Below are 18,206 nucleotides of genomic sequence, written 5' to 3'. Positions count from 1 at the left end.
TAAAGCAAAAATGAACCAAAAACGTTTGACTGAGGTCACACTGAGGTGACAGTAGCGTGTCTGGGGTTGAAAAGCACGTGGGCCAAACTGCAGAATTTTAAGATTGACGGCTGGATTACATTAGTATATGTGCATACTCGATTGTTTATCTTGGTTAGCTAACATTTCTTGTAAGTGCTGATAAATCGCGTTTACTGCACATTCTCTGTTAAAATTCAATTTTTTAAATAGAATTCTGTCATCCAAACGGGGTGATGCAGCAGAATTTGATATTACTAGATATAGCTAGATTTCATCCGAGCTCCGAGCTTTTAGATGCTAAAAATTCACGTACAAACTTGAAGTTTACACACAATAAATGGAACAGTTACATTTATTCAGAATATAAAGTTCATTTTTTCAAAACCAATTAGAAGCTTTTTTCACTGACCTTACAGTTCCGAGTGTCTTGGGCGACATTCTTCTTCAGAGTGATCTATGCCCACACAACTTCTCCGACGAATTTCGGCCTGTAGAGGGCGCACTACTCGCGGAGATGATTGGGTCGTTGATGTAACCCCGCAAGTCATGAACTGAGATGGGGGGGGGGGGGCATTTTCTAATTCACATCTATGACCCAATCATCTCCGCGAATAGTGCGCCCTCTACAAGCCGACATTCGTCGGAGAAGCTGTGTGAACATAGCTCACTCTGAAGAAGAATGTCGCCCAAGACACTCTAAACTGTCAGGTCAGTGAAAAAAAATATCTAATTGGTTTTGAAAAATGAACATTATATTCTGAATTTCTGCAAACCTGATGAATTTATTTACGGGAGTTACATTTATTGTATAACCATAGACGAAATGCCGACGGTCAATTGAAAATTTTGACCTTTCATATTGAAGATATGGATTTTTTTCCCAAAAAGACCTAAATTTTTTTGGTGTTTTTGGAAAAAAATCCATATCTTCAATACGAAAGGTCAAAATTTTCAATTGATCGTCGGCTTTTCATCCACCTACATACACTTTAAATATAAATAATCATATTTATAAAGTTTACTTCAAGTACTGTTAAATATCAAAAATATCAATTTTTAATGATTTGCCATAAAATGTGTATTAAATTGCGAAAGACGAAATGGTATACTATGGAAAGGCAGTCACTAACAGCTATTTAATTGCGCATTTAGCCCAATGTAGAATTCGAGTCACGGTGTGTCTGCAGACATCATTAGCGCCCTCTAGCAAGGTCACGACGTCATTTTAATAACAATACGCTATTTAGTATTTACATAAGAATATCAACACATGCTAATGACATTAATGCTTATGTCATTTCAATGATGTTATATTCATTGTGGTGACATAAACATTATTTAAATCATGTTTGTTTATATTATGTCTTAGGGGATGATCACTTCTGGCCTTCATGGCCTTTTGATCATCTCCTCCATGTCATTTTACTCGTCTTTTTTTTTTTTTTTTGTCTTTTCGTGTTTTTTATATATTCTTGCTTGTTGTTTAATGTTGTTGTTAATGTAGATGATGTGGAAAATAAAGACTTATTATTATAATTAGCTATTGCCACATCCTGATTCCTTTATCCATGGTAATACGTGACACGGGTCAGTTTTTCTTTTCAGGATCTATTAAGCAAGGGTCTGACACTTCCTCATTTGCATTGCATTGAGTTTGTTCATTTGTACTGCATGTACTGCGAGCGATTCATGGAGGCCATGGGACTCGGGTTAGCCTGCTCAGGAGCTCTCAGGCTCTTGAGTCCCACGCCTCGATCATAGACCCCGGGGTCTATGCCTCGATGTACTAGAAACGACTTCCGTATTCATTCAATGTAAGCATTAAAAGCTAAACACCTTAAATAACGAAAGTCACTACTTATGGCTCAAATAGAGCGTGGTATTCTTAGGCTAATTTAATATTGATATAAAATTATTGATTTTAAAGCAGCTATAGGAGTTGGCCTTGTTGTATTTGTTCAATTGTATGTGATAAGGCTCTTCTCCATCGGTTTCAAGGTGTAGTGCATTGAACTTCCAGGACCATGATGCAGTCATGTCTACAGTAGAATTCATCTCGACCTTTGCAGGACTTAACCCCATTAAAAGCTATTAAACCAAGATAACACTCATTGAAACAGCTCAACTGATTAAATCGGATCTTCTCTGGTTGTGCACAAGTGTCTGTTTTCATGTGCGATATCGCAATAAAGCTGGTATTCATAGCTTCAGTTGGGTAACCGATTATAAAGGAAACGAAAGGAAACAATGGTATGTGTACCTTTGTTCACGAAATGAGACAATGGCGTGCTTTTTGTAAACCAGCATTCTTGAAAATGAGCAACATAATGATTGTTGACTTAACACAGTTTGGAAATAATTTCTTCATATTTTTGGTGTTATCTGTCGTTTACATGTCCTTCCTAAAACACAAAAGTACGACCCTCTCCAAACACCTAAATTAGCTAAAAATTTAGGACATGTTACAAAACTATATTGTCTAGAATTTTAGAAGAGTACTTTTAATATTGGCCGGTTATTTTTCACACAGCGACGTTAACTAGGCAATGTACTATTACCTATAACATTAACTAAAACACCAAAGTACGAATATTTCCAAACATCTAAATTAGCTAAAATTTAGGACATGTTAAAAACTATATTTTCTAGAACTTTAGAAGAGTACTTTTAATATTGGCCGGTTATTTTTCACACAGCGACGTTAACTAGTCATATCCCCATACTTTTAACGTAGGGCTATTTGTGGAGGTCACGCGTCAATGGGAAAGAGCACTGTGTATTGTGTATAGGAAAACGGACAGTAACTGCAGTATGCTCCTCTTGCAAGTACTTAATATCAGTCCCAGAACAACGCCAAATATGGATTAAAAGACCTTTGACCTTGGATGTACAACAGCATGTTATGATCTAATGGGAAACTATGCACATCAACAAACACCATTTCTATGAAAAAGGCAACGGCCGATATAATTTGAAACCACATAAATTACTAGAGTTGGTTCTTCTCTTGGATTTGGACCAAGCTTTAGAATATCGACTGTTGCGTTTTGAAATAAAACAAACCAGAAATTTATCACCCATTGTAAAGATATGGCACATGTACCGAATACATGTACATACATTGGCTGACCTTGTGGATTTCCTGGCCCAGCCATGCTAACCACATAAGGAGATTATACGATTAACCTAGTGCAGCTATTGTCATAGCAGGGTATTATTATATGTAATACTCCTGATCCATATTTGGCACTCTCTTGGACTGAATATTATTGAACAACCTATAAATATTTAATTCAGTTAAGTAATCAGTCGATACCGCAGACATTTCTTTGATCGCAAGCCACCAAAATTCGTCACAAGTTTGCGTTGTTAAAAGAGCAACCGTGAATTAAAGAAATACATACTCTATGCACATGAATAATGCACTTATCAAAACAGTCGTGTGAAGGTATGTTTATATAGGAACACGTTATGTTTATAATAGGAACATGGCTGCCGATGCTGCATGCTATGCTGGGCTTTGGTGACATGCTAAGGCGATATTATACATGTAGTGCCTTATATACATCGAGCAAACGCCATCAGGCAAGTTACAAGTAACAGTTAATTACTTCGAACTCCAAAGATTGCTTCACCGGGGATACTTCACTAAGATGACGAATCGGGTAACGAATATGTATCAACTCTTACGGGATCTTTATACTCAGGACTCAACAACAGTTCTTCTCGCTCTAGTGGCTTTCACGTTACTGTTCGTTACCATCAGCAGTAATCGGAAACAGTCCAAGAAGTTTCCTCCAGGGCCCCATTTAAGGTGGCCCATATTAGGGGACCTACCAAGTTTAGACTTTTCCTGTGGTTGTTCTCAACGATTTTGAGTCAGTACGTCAGGCGTTTCTAAGACAAGGCGAGGAATTCGACGACAGACCCAGACTTCTTATTTTTGAAATGATGAATCCTAATAGAGGTAGGTGCTGGTTTCGTGTCTTGATTTTTATTTCTAACATTAATCATGGTAATGCCTATTTATATATACTTATGAAAACCTTTATACGAAAAATATAATGTTTATTAAAATAGTGAATATTCTCAGTCATCCAGTCGTTAGAATCACAAGGTTTTGAATTAAATCAAATACTGGAACTTACATTTTTTGCAACTTGCTACTTTGTGTCTCAAACCATCAGACTTTATCAGGCAACTGACCCGCTGGGCTGGTCATGTGACACTTTGACACTTTAATAAGAAAGGGGGACTGAGACACAACCTATCTCACGCATGGGACCGGGCCATCAAGACGATCCCTATCCGTCTCAAAGTGTCACATGACCAGCCCAGCGGGTCAGTTGCCTGATGAAGTCTGATGGTTTCAGACGCAACGTAGCAAGTTGAAAAAAATGTAAGTTCCAGTATTTGATTTAATTCAAAACCTTATGCATATGTTTATTGTTTAAAGCCAACATGTGTGATTTGCATAAAGAATAGATTCCTATGTTAGTTTTCACTAATCACATTATCCCCTTTTAGTTTCGAGCCAAACGAGGTAAAACGAAGAAAATTGCGATTTCATTCCAGCCCCTACAATGCGTGTATTAGCTCGCCGGTCGTATTATTATCATGAATATTGGCGTAGCTTCACACAGTTAGGACGAACAAACAAGACGTAAGACGAATAGCGATATGCACACAGTTTATACGTCACTGATTTAATGATTCAATATTACACATCATACAATCAATCATACAAAAAGTAGAAAATTGAGGGCGTCGCTGTGGAGCAAATCAAACATTATGACTTTAATCTGCATATAGATAAATGATAAAAACCAAGCCAGATCTTCAGTTTGGCACCACCAAACTGGCTGAGAAGGAGGAGCTGGAGAACCTGGGAGTTACAGTCGACAGCAAGCTGACCTGGACAAAGCACATTTCTAACATCGCATCCAGAGCAGGACAGAAGCTGGGCGCTCTGAGGAGAGTTGCAAATAAACTTGATGGCAGAGGCAGAGCAACCGTTTACAAGGCTTAAGTACGCAGTGTGATGGAATACGCCTCACTGTCTTGGATGAGTGCCAGAGTCACCACTCTAGGATTACTAGACTCGATCCAGAGGAAGGTATAGGCGTGAGCGAAAAGGAAGCAAATACAGAGCTGAACATCACATCTTTCCATCAAAGACGTCAAGTGGCTGCAGCAATAGTCCTCTACAGAATGCACACCAGTTTGTGCCCACCAGATCTGAAGGCACTGCTATCAAAGCCATTTATATTCAGAAGAGCTACACGCTCCAGCTTGTCCATGCCTCGCCATGCTCTCACAGTACCAGATTCTAGAACCATATCTACTGGCAGGACCTTCATTCACACTGCAGTTCACGTATGGAATAGCCTATAAGATGGAGTAGTCGGGGACATATCTGACAACGGCGCACCATCGTTCAAGGGAAGAGTGCATAAGCATCTGTCTGATGCTTTATTGTACCCCTTCACTCTTGTTGTTCCTAAGCTGCTGTGAACCACTGATTGGCCAATGTGGTTGTCTTTTATAATGCCTTTATGCCTATATAAGTTCTTGACCTGTGTCACTATTGTTCACTTTTATTTAAAAAATGACAATCATCATGTACAAAATGATGTTATTTAAGAATTAAGTAAGGATCATCTTTAAGTGGCATTTTAATCATGCCCAGAAACATAATTATGATACTATAGATTTAAAACAGATTTCCAGTTACCTACAAACAAATTGAAAACTAACATATTATTAGTGGATCTATCAAAAAGTTGATTTTGATGTACGTCGTAATTCTTATCATAACTTACAGTGCTAGTCAAAATAACATGTATCATGTGTACCCAAACAGTCCAATGATCCGAGACCTATAAATACAACGTACGGAAGAGGTGTTTTGGTTGTTTTATTTTATTAAATAAATTAATACATGTTTATTCATTCAGACATTTAGTTTGATTCTTACCTTTTCTTGATCCAGGTTTGATACGCGCACATAGTCATCTGGCACAACGAGTACGACGACGATTCTCCTTATCTGCTTTACGTGATCTTGGAATGGGAAAGTCCAGACTGGAAGAACAAGTCGTTGAGGAAATCCAACGTCTATGCAATGTTATATCTAAACATGAGGGAAAAGAGTTCTCGCCATTTCGTCTTTTGGATATGGTGACTTGCAATGTCGTGTGCTGTCTTGTTTTCGGAGATGGCTTTGATTATGACGATCCAAAACTAATGCGCATTCTCAATTTTCTGAAACAAATCTTTATTCAGTCCTCATTTACAGGTCTTGCCAACTTTGTCCCCTGGATGCAATACTTGCCATTCTCAGGATTTCAAAATGTCAAGAAACTCATCATGCACATTATCACGTTTTATAAAGAAATGATTAAAATAGCTCGCGATAATTATACTCCTGGAGACCCGCGCACTTTTATCGACATGTACTTGGATAATCAGGAAAAGATCCATCAAGAAAATCCTGATATTGCTGAATGGTTTGACGAAGATGATTTGATATCGACTATTGCAGATCTTTTCGCTGCTGGAACGGAGACGTCATCCACAACACTAAAATGGGGTTTGTTTTACATGGTACTACAGCCTGACATCCAAGAAAAGATCCATGCCGAATTGGATGCGGAGGTTGGGCGCAATAGAATGCCTACTTTGAAAGACAGACCTCGATTGCCGTATACTGAAGCAACACTACTTGAAATGCAACGCATTGGAAGTATCGTTCCTCTTGGAGTGCCAAGAGCAGCTACCTTTGATACAAAGCTCTATGGATATGATATAGAACAAGGCACGATGGTTATGCCGAATCTGTGGGCTGTTCATCATGACGAGAGAATCTGGAAGGAAGCGGAGTCCTTCAAACCAGAGAGATTTCTGGATTCTGATGGAAAATTGAATCGCAGGGAAGAGTTGATACCTTTTGCAATTGGTATGTATGAAAACATTTTGTGAATACTCTCAATCATCTGGGAATCATGCAATGAGAGAATGATTTCAATCTATTCAACCAGATTAATCCACATACCTTGGAGCAACCAACGTTGCGGTCAATACCACTGACCTTCAGTTGGGTTGTGATGTTAAACACCTTGAGTCCCGATGACGTCACAGGCAGGTAGAGTTCTGATTGTTCTGTCCCAGGCGAGTGAGAGTCCTCAACCACGATTGAGGGAGGTTGTTCTGTTCGCACACTCCCCGTTCGTACCACAGTGCTTCGCGGTCGGGGACTCAGAAACAACATCTCACACGCCTGGGACAGAACCATCCGAACTCTACCTCGCCAAATGACGTCACAGAGTGACGTCATCGGGACTCAAGGTGTTTAACATTACAACCCAGCTGAAGGTCAGTGGTACTGACTCCAAGGTTTGTGGATTAATCTGGTTGAATAGATTGAAATCATTCTCTCTATGTATGAAAACATTTTATATAGAATTACATATTGAGAGTTACTATTGGTCTACACCCGTTGGAGATCAGAGGTAGGGGAACCAATCAAATCCGTCTGTAATACCTACTACAACTCCATGCACCACTCTCTGGGAGGGATCCTTTCTTTCAGGGATCATCTTAAAAGGGATAGGAAATTATTGATTCGTATAAATTCAGTATCTCTTGTGATATTTTAATTATTGATGTACTTATTAATTTTGTTATAATTCTTTGTTTGTTTTCAGGAAAACGTAAATGTTTGGGTGAGCAGTTGGCTTTGATGGAACTCTTTCTCATCTTTACCCACCTTCTTCACAAATTCTCATTTCGTCTACCAGAAGGAGCTCAACCAAGCCTGGAACCAGAAATGGGCACGACTCTTACTCCTCAAGAATATAAAGTAACGGCAGTACTACGATAAGGCTACCAGCTGCTTAGAGTCTACCAGCTATCTCCCGTACAGGCAGTATCAAAATGATTAGTACCCATTTTAAGTTCGTTCCAGTGATTATGAACAAGACTAACATATCAAAATGAAAAATAAGATCATTTTAAATTTATAGAATAATGATACAAAAGGTCATGAAGCTCATAATACTCATAAAGTGTATCTAATGTTGCATTGGAGAAAGCAGGTTTGTTGACCTCAACACTGGCACGTATCAATCATTTTGATACAGCCTGTGGATAGCATTTTCCAGATAACTTCTGTGGGAAGCATATACCAGCTACCTTCTGTATATAGCATACTAGATAGCCATTGTAGATACCAATTATCATGATTATTTTCTGCATATAGCATATAATTGAAGACCGAATTTAAAAGACTAGTTTGCGTATGACGTCCTGTCAATCAGACCAAAAATGCCATACTGCGCAGGTCAGCAACCAATCACGGCGCGCCTTTGTCATGACGTCAGACGCAAATTAGTCTTTTTAATTCGGTCTTTAATTATAATACATGTATAATGTATCCTCGGTAGATAACATAATACCAGCTATCCTCTGTAGATATCATATACCAGATATCTACTGTAGATAGCTTGTATGTGATATCTACAAACGATAGCAGAAGCATATCATATAAGAGAGTATGTGTATACCAGTATTCATTTTGTATGTTATGTCAAATATTTCCTGTGGTTGGCATAAACTTGATATTTACTGTATGCAGCATTATTTTCCAGAAATCCTCTGTATACATGGTATATAGATCAAAGACCTATCAGCTTAGGAAGTATACATCATCATCGTCCGCAGAATCAAGCCTCAAATTAAGCAGATTTGGACCAGGAGCCACACATTTGGAAAAAGCAGCTCCCGGTCCTGAGATTATCTAGTGAACCAGGAGCCATTTTTAAAGAGCTAAGAGTCATTTAAATTTCAATTGTACGCATTAAACGTATGATAATCATTTGAATATTTAAATATTAAAACTTATTGAAACTTAAAACTCGATTATCAACTTGTATTAATTAAAATATGTTTTCAATGCAGATAGACCGTGTTTGCAACCACCCAATCTGTAGTAATTCAATAATATTTAACCAGAATTCTCTCACGCAGTCAGGGTGTTCCACGGATTAGCTTTCACTACAGCTTTGCACTTTCTAGATGGTATAAAGTCACGTAAACTTCAGAGATTATAATGCAATAAATAGGGAAAATACATTTATTTTATAAGGACATGATATACACTACAAAAAGTTGATTATTCAACTCATTTAACCCAACATAGATTATTATTGAAAGATACGAGACGTCATCATACTCCAGAGTCAAGCCAGGGGGATGACACTCTTATTCACATTTTCATTTTACAACGCAAACCTATATCGAATCCCGGTGGTTTGCGAATAATGAAATGTCCGCATCCCAGATCAATTAAACCCTGGTATGAATTATTTATTAGCTTTCGCCACGATCCGTTTTGCAATAACATAAAAGCACTTCAAATAACAGCCCGTTGAGTTCAATGAACTACGCCCTGAAACCGATAGTGCCCCGTAAAGAAGCTCTAGCTCCCATTGACCTCTATACAGGTCAGTGAGCTCTCCATACACAAATGAACAAGTACAATAGGACAAGGCCAGCACCTATGACCTGCTTAGTGACATGTTATTTTGAAGTCTTCTAAAGCTTAATATCTTGAAGATTAGTATTCGTTTGTACATATGGACTGCGCATTTATGATGCAAAATATTAGTTCTTATATAAAATTACAAAATATTGGTATTATGACACACGGTATAGGTGATATAAAACGACTAATAAAATCATGTCATCATGGCGTCATGTCAAAGGTTCATTATATCCCGTATGTTTGTCTAAATTAATTAATATTTTCAGAACAATTTCTACACCCATTTAATATGTACTCAGGTGGAACCCGACTTTTTAAATTTTCATTTCTTTTTATGTAACAAATTCAGGTTTTTCCATTGCGCGCGCTGCCGGGCAATACAAATTTAATGCTAACATTGAATAAACGCGGAATTAAGAATATGCGTTTCTAGTATATACAGCGTCTGACTCTACCCGAGGACCTAGCCTGAGTCCCATGGGCTCCAAGAATGGCTCTCCATACACAAATGAACAAATACAATGAAGGGTCGCCATTGCTCTCCATACACAAATGAACAAATACAATGGAGAGTCCGACTGCCATGCAAATGAGCCAAGTGTCCTCTCAAGGTATGCTCTGTGGTCAAGCTCTGCCTGTCCGAAATATTAACGCCCCAAGCAAGGTCACAATGTTTTTTAATAACAATACGCTGTTTACATAAGAATAGGGACACATGCAAATGAGCAAGTGTCACATCCTGATTTATTGATCCATGTTAATGCTTTTAAAAGGTATTTCTATTTAGTTGACGCGCTGTTCCGCATCAAGCACTACTCGTTTTTATTGGTGAACTTTAAAAGCATTAGCAGAGGGGTGACACTTCTCCTGAAGCATGGCAGAATGACCCCTCTATTGTGTTTGTTCATTTGTGTATGGAGAGCCATTATACTAGAAATACCTTTTAAAAGCATTAAATTAATATCACCCTGGCGGCCCCGTGCACTGGAAAACCAAAATCTGTTATTTAAAAAGAAACAAAAATACAAAAAAAAACCCAGATCCGCCTGTGTACATATAAATGGGTAGCAAAATTGGTCTCGAATATTAATGAATTAAAAGAAACATACGCGATATAATGAACCATTGACCTGACGCCATGATGGCAGAATTTATTAGTCGTTTTATTTCATGTTTTTATAGTATGTCAAAATCCCACTTCTTGTTTATATTATATTGACTTATTTTTTGCATGTTCAATGTGCAGACCATAATGCACAAATGAATACTTATCTTTTCGATATTGAGCTTTTTGTACAACTCATATAACATGTCATTAAAGCAGGTCATATGTGCTGACCTTCTTCTATTGTATTTGTTCATCTGTGTATGGAGAGAAGACGCCATTGAAACTCCATCGGTATTAGGGCGTAGTTCATTGAACTCACCGGATTGTTATTCCAAATGCTTTGATAACACAGATAATACGTACTAATGGGTCGAGGCGATTGCATTGAAAAACTAATAAATTATTCATAACAGTTACGTAATCAATCATTTGCAAACAACCAAAATTCGAAAAAGAAACCACGTGAATAGAGTGCCCTCTCAAGAATATCTTCTCTCTGGCATTAGCGTGAATGCTTTATGGTTCATAATGCAGTACCTTACTGGATATGGTGCCTTTTTCTTCACAGCAACATCGTTAAGTCTTCTGATTCATTTTGACGTGGGGACAGTTAAAGCTGACAATTACTTGGCTGTTCTGATGCTTGCAAAAGGAAGTCATTTGTTGGCAACTGAAGCTGTTCTTCAAGCACTGACAGACAGAGGACACAATGTAAGCTTACTTATACCACCTGTGTTGCCAGAAAACAGCCATGAAGAGGTTACTAAGAATACCAACGTGACTGTCATCAATACATTCACATCACCGACTGTTATGAAAGAAATCGCAGAAATACCAAGGCACTTAGATACAATGGTAACATCAGGGATGAAGGGGGACAAGATGGGAGAGCTCTTCAAAAGATTCAAAATATCCACTATTTTTGACGCCGTTTGCGAGTATATCTTGTCCAATGCAACCGTTATGGATAGTTTACGTGGAAGGAAGTTTGATCTCATGTTTGCTGATATTCACATATCTGGATGTCCTATACTTATTGCACAAAGTTTACAGCTTAAGTATACCACATTGACGTCAATTTGTCAGGCTGCTCCACATCGCAGTCCGATTAATCCAAGTTATATTCCAGTAGTGACTACTGGTTACAGTCATCACATGAAGTTTGCGCAGCGCCTGAACAATGCATTATTTTCTGTATTCATGACGCTTTCTTTTGTGACTAGAAACTGTGACATATTGAAGGAAAAATACGGTATAATGCCTGAAATATCAACTTATAACTCATTAGGAAAGGCAGAGATTTGGTTTATTAAATCTCATTTTGCGTTGGATTATCCAAGACCACTGGTGTCTAATGCTGTACTAGTTGGTGGATTAACAGTGAAACCATCAAAATCTTTGAACAAGGTAAGTTTGGCAAAACTATGTACATCAAAAAGCAAATCCCCTATCTTTCCTTTATCTCAAGCTAGAAAACAACAAGAAAGCAAAACAATATTGACCACTGTATTGAAAATGATATGTTTTATAATTATTTGGTTCTCTGCTATCATCATGGATGGGCTAGCCAACTCTTTGTATGTACGTTGCTTCTTACTCGAGAACTCTAGCTTCGAATTTGCACACGATATTTTACCAGAGTACTAGTACGTTGCTATCGTTTTTCGGTCGGACAGTGTTAACATTTTTTTGCAACAGATGTTATTCTGTTAATATTGAAATTTGGATGAAAGTTATTTCGATGAGTCAACTGTATCTTTTGAGCAAAGTTTGCCTATTTCGAACTGTCTAAAAGTTTGTTGAAGTGCATTTTTAACAACATTTTTGATGCGGTCGCATACGTGATCGGCTGTGTTTACTTCTGAACTTCCATTGCTTTACACGGTGCCATGCTTCAGCAAATCCGACTACATTTGTCTCAATGCAATTGTCTCTAGACTCGAATGTGAAGCTATAGACTTCTCGAGCAAGTTGCTTCTTAGCCCAAACTACATTATATTATTGAAAAAGGAACAACTTGATGTTTTGCAGAAATTCAGTCTTCAAATCATATACTTTGAAAACTTGCTTGATTTATTGTTGTTAATGAGTTATGTACGTTTTACCAAGGTAATGTGGTTTCAGCCCTCTTTACAACATAACTCAAGAACCACAGGCCCTATAAAAGAAAAAAAGAATCCTCCTTCACGCTAGGTATGAAATGATCAGTGCAATCTTTGCCATTATTATGTCTTGATGAGTCCAAGAGTGTTAAAATATTGGATCCAAAACATAATAATGATAAAATTGGATGCTTTACGCCCAATATTTTATTAGTCTCGCTATGAGTTTCAAAATATTGGACGAGACGTAATTTAAGCTCGACCAATAAAAATTATGGGCTCAATCGATCCAATTTTATGTCAAAGCTGACTACCATTCGCAGAATGCTGTGAACGACCAAATCGCAACAGTTGAAAATAGTTACCAACCTTAAAAGAAGGGTTCAATTCCTGTCTTTATTTCAGGATCTGGAGGCATTCATGCAGGAATCAGGATCACATGGTGTGGTTGTCTTCTCTCTTGGTACCTACATGGATGTGTTGGAAACCAAGGAGGCAGAGACGATAGCTGATGCGTTTGCATCAATACCTCAGAAGGTGATTTGGAAGAAATCAGGCCAAACACCTGCTAACGTGTCCAATAACGTCCACCTCGTACAATGGATGCCGCAAAATGATATTCTAGGTAAGACGAATACCGTATAGCATTGTTTTTGATTAAAACTCTTAGCATCTTGTGCAATCGGCATTATTACATGTGACGTGTCGTTGGTAAAAATGTAGATGCAAGCATTTCTCGTGACAGATCTTATTAAGGGATCTAAAATGAGCGTTTATTGCGTTTCGACAGTATTTTTTGTGGGACATGAGAGCACCTCAGACTTATCGAATTGCATTCTGAATACGAAGCATGTCTTTCTGATATCAAATAATTTTCATTTTTGAAAATCACAATATAATACAAATTTTATGACAAATTATAAAAATTTGATATTTTTCAAATTTTGATATATAACAGTACTCGAAGTAAATTATATAAATCTAATGATATATTCTTAAAGTGTATGTAGCTGGGAGGAAAAGCCGACGGTCAATTGAAAATTTTGACCTTTCATATTGAAGAATTTTTCCCCAAAAGACCTAATTTTTTTTTGGTGTTTTTGGGAAAAAATCCATAACTTAAATAAGAAATTTGCAATTGATCGTCGGCTTTTAATCCCACCTACATACACTTTAAGTATAAATCATCAGATTTATAAAGTTTACTTCAAGTACTGTTAAATATCAAAATATCAATTTTAATGATTTGCCATAAAATGTGTATTAAATTGCGAATTTCAAAAAATCAAAATTATTTGATATCAGAATGACATTCTTCGTATTCAGAATGCAATTCGATATGTCTGATGTGCTCGAATTTCCCACAATAAATACTGTCCAAACGTTCATACCCCATCCCTTAAGGAGGCGAAGTTGTAGCAGGCTTTCTAATGTGTTTTATAGCTTATGTGCCTTCAAAGAGAGGTACATGTGAGCCAGTCAACTGGCATAGTCAATAATGTGCTATTATTCCAGCAATATAACGATTTCGAGTGCAAAAAGTGCATTTCTCTTCCCAAAAGGGGAATGTATTCTTCTGACGACTTGCTGAAGTCTGGTTAATGGAACATCATATCTGTCAATGTATAAAGTGGAACTCTGCGGGAAAAGCCTATATCCTGAAGAAAGTTATTGATTGGTGAAAGCAGCACCATTTTTGAAATTGTCATCTGTACAAGGACTTTTATATTATCTATACAAAGGACATATAAATTCAAGCCTTCAGCGGACTACGCTGAACAGTGATCTGCGCAGGACAAATTTGAATCATGATTATACATATGTCTTCAGAACAGAACTTTGTAATCAACTATAAGAAGACTGTTGGCTAAGTATATGATTTATAAAGTCAAGATAAGGCAAGTAAAAAATAAAACATGTTTCTCGTCCAGGTTTTGGAAAAATAGGAGGAAGAGTGGGTTTTATGTTTTATTTTTTATTGAAAAATGCCCTACATTGCCCTATTTAGACGCTTTTTTATCCTTTTTATCATTTTATAGCGTAAAGATTAGAGATGCCAACCGCTCTGGCCATCACAAAACACTTCACAAATGCTTCTAATACTATTGTAAAGGCTTATAAGAAGAAGTTGCAACTTCTCTAGTATCTTTACAAAAGGTATGACAGAAAGATTGCAAAATAAAAAGCAAAATGCCAAATCTTCAAAAAAGGGGAAGTGGGAGGGACGAGAAACATGGTTTTTATTTACCTAGCATAAAGTGTATCCATGTGCAAAATCATTATCAAGCATATTATACTTTCCATTAAAGACTCAGATTTTGTTAACTTAAATACAAAAAGTGGATTTTGTTTTCCACTCTGAAGCGAATTTGGGGAAAAGGTGTTTTTGGCTGAGTAATTTACGACTCGTAACAGTAAGATTATTTTAAATGTACATTATCAATTTCCAAATCACGTGATGAATATTATGTTGCAGCCAACTCACCGTAAAGATTCGCCTAATGGCGATAATGTGTTCCCTTGACATTTAGTGGACTTTTAGGCACATCCTATAAGTGCCCTCCCGGAAAATTCCCACCTGCAAATAAGGGCACGGAACCTTTATTCTTGTTGAGATTTCAGAGGAGGTAGCTCTCTATTTGCACATGATATTTACCCCAAGGCAAATGAGCCCAAGTGGCCATTAAGCGCATCTTTGCGTTATTGTAGTATTTAGCAAGTGTTTCCTTAAGATCATTAATATTTTTCATACCGTCAGGTCACAAGCAAACCAGACTGTTTATATCGCACTGTGGTTTGAATAGTGTCTTTGAAGCTCTCTACCATGTTGTACCAATTGTCTGTATCCCAATCTTTTCTGATCAACTGGATGTTGCTGCTAGGGTAGTCTCAAATGGAATTGGTCTTCAACTCAATCTTCAAACTCTAACCACTGCAGATTTACAAAACACGATCAGGACAGTTTTACGTGATAAACGGTATGTGGAAACAAATGAGACTGTAAAATGAACAAATTGATTTTTGGTTGGCCACTTCTACTGTACTTTTGCGTGTATTATAAAACAAACAACTTAATGGCCTTATCTTTGAACTTCTCTAATATTCTACATGCTCTACCGAACCTGAATTCCCATGTACTCCCTCCCAGCTCTCGACAACAGTTAGACATTATCTCCCTTGAACATTTATGTCTCTTCAGATTCCAGGAGAATATGGACCGTCTGTCATCTATCTATCGTGACGAGCCTTTGATGCCAGCAGAACGAGTCGCTTACTGGATGGAATATGTAGTACGGCACAACGGTACATCACATCTTAAATCAGCTGCCTTGGATCTCAATTTCTTTCAATATTACCTCCTAGATGTAGCGGCTTTCTTGACTATTTGCGCAATCAGTGTCATTATTTTACTTAAGTTCTTGTTTAAAAGTATATGTCGCCGATGTAAATTTGGTTTTAAAGCTAAGTCTGATTAGTAATGGCTTTATTATCAGGTGTATGAACGCACAAGGGCCGTGTGCTACAAACCAAATTATAGGCTTTAGGAACCGGGGCTGAGCCCCCACCAATAATTTGAAGGGGGCTCAAATACCCTTCAGCCCCTAGGTACAATTTGAACAATTAAAAGGTAAGGAAAGCATTTAATATAGACAAAGACAGAGAAATCATTGACACATGCAATACGCCAGTGACCACTCGCCTTCAAGTGACTCTCAAAATGGAGTAAGCTAGCACTCGCCTGACTGTCAGTGTCACAAGAGAGTCAGTTGACTCTACCCGTGGAGTCAACTGACTCTACCTGCGGAGTCGTGCACGACGTGGTAGTTATTTGGCACTTACTGTCAAAAGGAGTCAGTCCTGACTTTCACTACAGAGTTTGACTCTACCCGTGGAGCCAATTGACTCTACTTTCAGAGTCATCGATGCGGTACACGTGTATTGCCGTGGTAGCTGCCATTTTGCATTATGCTGCTGCTGCTGTTTGTTGCTGTTCAGTATGCTGGTCATTCGCACGGTGTATCGTGTGTGTTGGTGTTTGGACAGTGTGATGTGGTATTTTCATACTGTAGGCTACTTAGTCTTGAGATGGATTCCACAGCAGAATTTTAACCTGACGGTGAGGTAGAACTAATAATAGTAAACTTTACTACGTGGAGTCGAATGGTCGAAGTGACCCTCTAATGACGCCGGGGTGACTATATAAATAGAGTCTGGGTTACCTTAGAAGCAGAGTCCAGCCACTGCGTGAAAATGCCTCCATATTTGGAGTAAAGAGTCAGATGACTCCCAATATGGAGTCATTTTAGACATAGAGTCGCAGTGTGGCTGGGCTCTGTTTTTAGAGTCACCCTGACTCCACTTTGGCTAACAATGTTTGTTATGATCATGCATTTAAATGAGGCTCATGTTACTATTTTCGCCTGTTTTGGCATACGGTTGTAAATTCAAAATTCATAGTTGTAAACTATGACTTTGCTAAAAGCGCGCTAACAAATTGATATGTTGACCTATTTGTATTTTTCCTCCTATTTTTTCTTTTTATCCGCCCTCACTTTTTCTTCCCTTTTCTTTCTCCATTCCCGTCTTTTCTTTTTCGCCCTTTTTCAGGGTTTCAGGAGCTAGCGCCCTAAAAGCAGCACATTTTGATATATAGTACCATATTTTCAAAAACTTTTATGCTTTATCAAATTTTTCCGCCCTTTTTTATTTACTAATTCTTTTTGCCGCCCTTTCCTTTTTGCCGCCCCTGTTTTTGCTGCCCCCTTCTTCTTCCGCCGCCCCTTCATTTTGGCCACCCCCTGCTTTTACCCCGGGGGGCTGGCGCCCCCAAAGCCTCCCCAAAAATACGCGCATGGTTTTCTCAAAATTCTGGTCTGCAAAAAATCTTTTGACTTGCCAAAATACAAATATAACCTTCAATTTATTGTCTTAGGTGATACGAATGCAGAGAGCCGGACATTTTGCATGGTATCTAATGTTTTCGCCAGCCTATCGGGCTGGTACCTGTTTCTGGGATCGTGTTTGTATGCTCAAGAGATTCATTTTTATTGGTATTGGAATGACTTTTTGTTAAAACTTTTTGTGGTTGAATTTTTTTAAAAATATTTTAATTCGATGTGTAAGGAAAAGTAAGTATGTTTTGCCGTTTCAACGAATGAAAACGAGTGAGTATTACCAATATGAAAGTTATGTTTGAATTAATATGACTTTAAAAGTTTTAGGTATAGGCCTAAAATGTAACAATAATAGTTAATATACAGCATCATATGGTCAGCAGAAGAAAAGTATGTCATTTCAGTGTCTTTGACCCGGGGTCCTTGACCACTGAACAGCGTGATATCATGTTGATAACAGATCTAAGAATCAAAATCTTCATACAGTCTATGCTTCATCATATGGACCATATTGATGTCAAAGTAATTATCTATCC

General features: G+C 37.8%; 2 protein-coding genes across 2 annotated transcripts; both read left to right on the top strand.

Moving 5' to 3' along the window:
• The first annotated feature begins 3,874 nt into the window (after window positions 1–3,874).
• LOC140135453 (cytochrome P450 2U1-like) lies at window positions 3,875–7,966 on the top strand. The gene is made up of 3 exons (XM_072156947.1): window positions 3,875–3,988; window positions 6,014–6,979; window positions 7,728–7,966. The coding sequence occupies exons 1-3, from the start codon at window positions 3,970–3,972 to the stop codon at window positions 7,901–7,903; spliced, it is 1,161 nt and encodes a 386-aa protein (XP_072013048.1). The 5' UTR covers window positions 3,875–3,969; the 3' UTR covers window positions 7,904–7,966.
• Window positions 7,967–11,201: 3,235 nt separating this feature from the next.
• LOC140136468 (UDP-glucuronosyltransferase 2C1-like) lies at window positions 11,202–16,251 on the top strand. The gene is made up of 4 exons (XM_072158191.1): window positions 11,202–12,080; window positions 13,181–13,400; window positions 15,534–15,753; window positions 15,975–16,251. The coding sequence occupies exons 1-4, from the start codon at window positions 11,202–11,204 to the stop codon at window positions 16,249–16,251; spliced, it is 1,596 nt and encodes a 531-aa protein (XP_072014292.1).
• The last annotated feature ends 1,955 nt before the right edge of the window (window positions 16,252–18,206 follow it).

Source organism: Amphiura filiformis, chromosome 16 (genome assembly GCF_039555335.1).
Source record: "Amphiura filiformis chromosome 16, Afil_fr2py, whole genome shotgun sequence".
In the NCBI taxonomy this organism is placed as follows: Eukaryota; Metazoa; Echinodermata; class Ophiuroidea; order Amphilepidida; family Amphiuridae; genus Amphiura; species Amphiura filiformis.
This window is presented reverse-complemented; position numbering and strand designations above follow the sequence as displayed.

Bases quoted from the DNA above. Each gene is read 5' to 3' on its own strand.
- LOC140136468 (XM_072158191.1), top strand. From the start codon at position 11,202: ATGCAGTACCTTACTGGATATGGTGCCTTTTTCTTCACAGCAACATCG. The intron at 12,081-13,180 runs GTAAGTTTGGCA...TCTTTATTTCAG, and splicing joins CATCAAAATCTTTGAACAAG to GATCTGGAGGCATTCATGCA. The intron at 13,401-15,533 runs GTAAGACGAATA...TCATACCGTCAG, and splicing joins GCCGCAAAATGATATTCTAG to GTCACAAGCAAACCAGACTG.
- LOC140135453 (XM_072156947.1), top strand. The intron at 6,980-7,727 runs GTATGTATGAAA...GTTTGTTTTCAG, and splicing joins GTTGATACCTTTTGCAATTG to GAAAACGTAAATGTTTGGGT.